This window comes from Aythya fuligula, chromosome 13 (assembly GCF_009819795.1).
Source record: "Aythya fuligula isolate bAytFul2 chromosome 13, bAytFul2.pri, whole genome shotgun sequence".
Lineage (NCBI taxonomy): Eukaryota > Metazoa > Chordata > Aves > Anseriformes > Anatidae > Aythya > Aythya fuligula.
This window is the reverse complement of record NC_045571.1, coordinates 8240611-8246610: the sequence shown is the minus strand read 5'-3', so window position 1 is coordinate 8246610 and position 6000 is coordinate 8240611. Positions and strand designations below refer to the sequence as shown.

General features: G+C 56.3%; 1 protein-coding gene across 1 annotated transcript in view; it reads left to right on the top strand.

The window, feature by feature from the left end:
• Positions 1 to 2871: 2871 nt before the first annotated feature.
• MAMLD1 (mastermind like domain containing 1) overlaps positions 2872 to 6000 on the top strand; it is a 77318-nt gene continuing 74189 nt past the window's right edge. The window contains exon 1 of the mRNA XM_032196454.1: positions 2872 to 3108. Within this exon, the coding sequence (XP_032052345.1) occupies positions 3055 to 3108 (54 nt within the window). The 5' untranslated portion in view covers positions 2872 to 3054. The remainder of the gene's footprint in view (positions 3109 to 6000) is intronic.

The following is a 6000-nucleotide window of genomic DNA, read 5'->3' as shown; positions in this document are numbered from 1 at the left end:
CTTGTCCATGTGGATTTTGGGAGCACCCAGAGGCCAGCTCAGTTGGGCACAGATCTCCTGGGAGAACGGAGTCCTAGCAGCATGGTTACCTGCACCCAGCCAACTAACACTTCTCCTTAGGCAGGTTACAACATACTGCTTGTCCAAAAACTGTGCGGACAAGGATTAGTCCTGTTTGTGTTTTTCAGAAACGATACAGCTCAGTGCACTCTGTTCATCAGTTGGTTGTTTTTTAGCTACAGCTCCAACTTCTCAGCTCTCAGGCTCTAGGCTTTGAGTAAGACATCTCAGCTGGGGAAGCAATGGCCCTAGTTGTGTGAAATGAGCAAAGAAAATGATATTTTTCTATGAATATTAAAGCTGCTAAATTAAATGTGACAAACTACTGTACAACTGGTAAAGAACAGGATTCATCCCAGGCAGCCAGCCAGGGTTTGGGTTTTGTACCGTTCGAGGTACCACGATACATTTCAGCCAGCCTGTGGCTGTAACAGCAGTCTTGATGCTCTTAAAATTGCCTCTTTTCTGCAGAATCCCACAGCTCACCTTTTCAAAATAAGGCAGAAGCCCAGTAATAGGAGTTGGCAATTCGCTTAGGCTAGGCCTGATCTGGGAAGATAAAACACTGCCCTGGAGAAGCCACCGAAAGTTCTGTCATTGACAGCAGCCAGGGATTCCCCCAGGTCAGCTCTAGCAAACTTGCCTAAAGAAAGGGCTCATAATTCAATCACCAAAGGCCCAAATTGCAGCCCTGACATCCCCTGCCTAGCCACCACCTCTTGTTGGCAGTGAGAGATCTCTGCAAGGCTGTTCCTTTTCTGCTAAGGGCTCACACTGCCTGGAGTTGGGCTTCCTTGTACGCCCAAACCCATCCCTGCTGCGACACCTGCTCACGTTGTCCTCATTCTGGGGAAGTCCTTTGGTCCACTTTTGTGAAGTGACCAAAGCAAATGAGAATCCTTAGGGTTTTCACCACTTGTCAGGAATATCAGATGTCTGGCAAGAGTCACGAATGACAAGGATTTCCAAAACATCTGGACAAATGACTAGCGTGCACTGCAGGTAGGGAATGTGATGCAGACCTGCCATGCATACATGTGAATCCCTGTGTCCTACGCATTCCATACATGTGTGTTTTCAGTCTAAAAACCTCCAGGCAGAAAGATGGGAGCCCTAATGGAAGGGTTCCAGACGTTGCATGCTGGGCAGGCAGTGGCACCTCTGTGCGGGTGGAGCCTGATCGATGCATGATGAACACTTATCTCTACGGAGCTGCCTCAGCTGGTGACCCTTGTGCAGCACGTTGGCTCTGTAGGATCCCGTGCTGATGCCCTAATGCTGGGTTTGATCCCTGGCACCTCATCTAGGGTTGTGGATTTGCGTTGGGCAGCCCATCAAACCCAAACATCAGCTGTCGGTACGCCACCCCTTGGGCACCAAGATCCCTTCTGAGCTCTGGCCCCTGGAGTTTGTAGAGTTCAGGGTGCTCACACCCACAGTTTCTTACTTTTGTGCTTGCTTTTTTTTTTTCCTTCTCAATATAAAAATACATTCAAGTCATTTTGAATGATATAGAAGGCAGAATCAGCAGAAAAGCAAACTAAGAAACTGCCAAGGAATCCAAACTGACGTGACACTAATGCTGCCCCGGGAAGAGGGCCCGTTGCTGCAGCAGCCTGGAAAGCTGGGCTCTGAGCAGAGGTAAAACCAAATGTTCTCTGTTGCTGAGCTGATGCTGCTGATATTGTTACCTCGGGCTTGCTATGAAATGTGCGAAGATGGGCTTGGGCTATAAGTTTAATGCAAGTCGAGGATCATAGCTGAATGGAAATCATTCGGAAAAGTGAAGCCAGATTCTGACTTTATGAGTATGCATTTGGGAATAATAACTGGGTTTTTCTAAATAACTTTTTAATTTTATAGAGCATAATTTACCAACATCACCGTTTCGTGCCTGATGAGAAATCAGACACTTCATGAGCAGTGGTGCTGTGTCTCACACCTCTCGTCCACTGAGGCAGAGCACCGGGACAGGGCGTCCAGCATCTCCGGACAGCAGGACCAGGGTGGCAGTTAATGAAAGGAAATCCTACCAGCAATTCTTTGGGGACTCAGTGTGCTCTCCTAACTGCCTGCAGCTTGCCTGTCCTGGTCCTTTACGTGCAGCCCAAGGTTCTTGGTTTTTGGGGATGGTCTGAGGGAGACTTGAAACAAGCGCGTTTAGGCTGTATGGGAAGTGTGTGGATTTATGGAGGCTCTCAGCTTGGGTTTGTGTCTGTCTTTGGAGAGAGATGTGCCTAGCACAAAGGAGGAAAACGAAACAGCTCTGCTGCTTCCTTCTCGCTAACCTGGGTTCACCTGTGCGAGGTGAGTTTAACCCTTTTATGAGCACTAAGAGCGTTGGCCGTGGTGTAATCAGGAGGTGGGAAATGCCCCTTTTTAGGGAGAACTCAAACCGTTGCTCTTCGTGCCCAGGGCTGTCTTTTCCGTGGTTTGTACCCTTTGATTTGGGAAGAGAACAAAATCCAGGAGTGTTTTCGTGAGGCTCCTGCGCTGAGCGAAGCCGAAGCTGTGGAGCCAGGCTCCCAGCGCACTGCACAGCGCCCCGTGCTCACCGCCCGGCCGCGGGCCAGCCGGGCTGCGCCTCCGTGCGTGGAAGGAAAAAATAACAAAAAATCAAAAATCCTTGGACCTCTGAGGTCGGCAGTTTCTGAGAAGAAAGCGCTGCTTCCCCTTTAAGCCCGGAGCGGCTGGTGTGTGTGAGAGTGTGTGCGGGAGCGTGTGTGTCTCCTCCTCTTTGAGTGACACAGCACTTAGATATGCCTATCAGTAACTTAAACCCCACAAACTCCACCTTCTAAGTGAGGAAGCTGTGGGTTGATGGAAATGTAGTGAGCAGATTGAGACAGACAGTGAATCATTAGCAAACTGCAACGCCAGGATGAACTTGTCTGGAACCTAAAAGGAGCAAACAGCCTCCGAGTCCTCCGCGGCGCTGGGTTTTGCTCCCTACAGCCAAAGTGGATCTAAAAGCCGGCTGAGCCCCACTCCAAGATGCTGCTGGTTTCCCAGCGGGTAGAAGCACCACGCATGGAGCCCCACATGCCGGTGAGCAGCAGCGCAGAGCGGCGCGGCACGAGTTGCTTGCGGGGACTTGGCCCGGGGAAGTTTTCGGGGGGCGCCTTCCTCGGAGAAGCCCCCCCAAAATCTCCCCAAACTCGCCCTAAGGATTGCTGCCGGCTTCCTGCCGGGGCCGGCGGGGCACCGTGTCCCTGGAGAGGGGGACCGTGCACCGGGGCCAGGGGAGGGAAGGGAGAGGAAAGGAAGGGAAAGGGAGGGAAGGGGGCGCCGTGGGGCCGGGCAGCGGCGGGGTGCGCAGCGCTGCCAGCTCCCGGTGCCCCCCCGGCTGATGCCCCGCCGCCGGGCATCGCCTGCAAACTTGGCTGCGAGCGCCGGGAAGGTGCCATGGGAGGGCGAGGGGGCCGCTGCCGCCCCGCGTTGGGGTTTTTTGTGTTCCAGAAGTCCCGGTGCCGCTGTTGGCAGCGAGGTGCCTGGGGATTTGGGGAGCCGGCAGCGCACGTTCCCTGGGCAGGGTGTTGAACAAAAGGCGCCGGGAGGAGCCGCCGCTGGGTCCGGGGAAGAGTGCGGGGCGGCAGCGCTGCCTCCGCGCCCGGGGACGGGGATAGGGACGGGAACAGGGACGGGGACGGCCCCGAAGTGCGGGAGCTGCCGCGACCACCTCTCCCCCCAGCCGGTGCGCGGTTCCCACCAGCCCCGGTGCTGACTCACTGTTTGGGGCTCTGCCCCCCGCGATTAACGCCGGGCTTCGGAGCAATTGCCGGCCACAACCGCGGCGCTCGGCTCCCCCAGGCACCGCACGGCCCCGGCCGTCCCTGTCCCCCCCCCCCCGGCCCCGTCTCCGCCGGGGACCCCCAGGCGCTCCCCCCGGGGTGCCCGGCGGCTTTGTTCGGGCACGGCGGGGGGGCTGTCAGCGGGGCCAGCGGCCGCTTGGGGGAAGAACAGGGGGGGCTTTGCATCCCTTCGGGACCCCCCCCCTTTCCCTCCCGCGGGCCACATCTAAATTAAAGGGCCGCTTTTGTTCCCCGCAGCCCCGGCGCTGCGGAGCGGCCGCGGGGGCGCCGCAGCCCCGTGAGCGCCGCGCCTCGCCCCGTCGGAAGCGGGCGGGCGGCCGGTCCTCCCCCTTCCCTTCCCTTCCCTTCCCTTCCCTTCCCTTCCCTTCCCTTCCCTTCCCTTCCCTTCCCTTCCCTTCCCTTCCCTTCCCTTCCCTTCCCTTCCCTTCCCTTCCCTTCCCTTCCCTTCCCTTCCCTTCCCCTCTGTGCCCGAGGGGGGCGGCACGGCGGGGAGGGGGCGGCGCCGGGCTCCCCCCCTCGAGTCCCTGCGGCTCGGGGGGGCGGCGAAGCGAGCTCTGTGTGTGTGTCTCCCCCCCCCCCCGTTATATAACGCCGGTGCTCCCCCGCTCAGCTCCCTAATCCCTGCGTGTTTCCCTCCCCCCCCCGGTGTGTTCCCCCCCCCGGTGATGGGGAAATCAAGCTGCCGGTGTGCGAGCAGCAGCATATGGTGCCTCCGGGAGGGAGGCAGGCAGGGAGCCGCGAACGGCCTTGAACCTGCCGGCCCCAGCAGCTGCTGGCTGCCCCCCCCCTCCCCGCAGCTCCGCTCGGGGCCCCCCCCCCCCCGGCCGGCGGGACCCGGCCGCCCCCTTGCAGCGCTGCCGGTGGCCGTGCGGGGAGGCAGGGGGCGGCCCCGGGGCTGGGGGGGTCGGGGCTGGGGTCGTGGGGGGCGGCCCCGGGGTCGGGGTGGTCGTGGGGGGGTCGCGGAGAGCCGGGGGGGGGCTGCGTGAGCGCGGCCGCGCAGCGACGGCTGCAGGCGCAGCTCGGGGAAGTTCCACGCGAGCACCCAAAAAAGCAGCCAGGCGCTGCCGGCACTGCCCATTTGCAGCTCGCTCTCGCTGCCATATGGTTGGAAGGGGGGAAAGAGAGTGAAAAAAAAAAAAAAAAGGCAATTTGGGAAAGATGCTCTCAGCCGAAGGGAGGAGTGGGCTGCGGGAGCGAGATAGGAGGAAATTCCATGTTAGGAAAGCATTAGCAAGGGGTGACTTCTAATGTTTTCCTGCCACTGACGTTGACAGTGACACACATGTGTGGGCTGAAATTGGAACGTCACTGAGTTTTTAAACTGAACCAGGAAATAGTCTGTTGCTCAGGGATAAAAAACAAATAGTGTGCATTGTAAGGCAGGTACATGCAGCTAGCAGCTCCTCTCCAGCGAGTGAGGGGCTGCTCAACGGGCAGCAGTGAGCAGCTCGAATTTAATTTAGGATTTTATTTTCAGAGTGTTTTTTTTTTTTTTTTTTTTTAACTCGAGGTTTTTTGTCTCTATTTTTAATCCTTTCAACTAACGCTTCAGAATCAGAAAAGCAAATATTGACAGGGCTTCACTTGTAGTCCCTTGTAACTACGTAGGTTGAACCTGCAAAGTCTCCTGGATTTTTTTTAAAGCTAACACAGTTGTTAAAGGATCGGGGGGAGATTAGTGGTTACAGAGGCAGTTATATATATTCTTTGGTCTTTTGTATGGCTCCCTGTTACCCAGGTAGAAGTGTTTTATAAATTATAGTGTGCCGTTTTTTATTTTTATATTTTTTTTAACTGATCTTGTTACTCATAATGTGGTAGCACTTGGAGTTTTTATGTGGGAGTAGGGAGCTACTGTGCTAGATGCTTTCTGATGGTACGGGAAGATGTACTGAAAGAGTTCAGGATGCCAGGCATCGGGCTGGCCCACCGACCTGCCCTGAAATGCCCAGCGACCTGCCCTGTGCAGCTGCAGGACAGGCATCAGCCCGAGCTGCCTTCCTCAGCAGAACAAAAGTTAGGGAGGCAGAAGGTAACACAAGGACAAGAGTAAGTAAAGTCCCAGAGCCGTCCCATAGGTTAAGTACAGTGCAACTCACTGGTTCCCAGTCATTTAATCAATAAATGT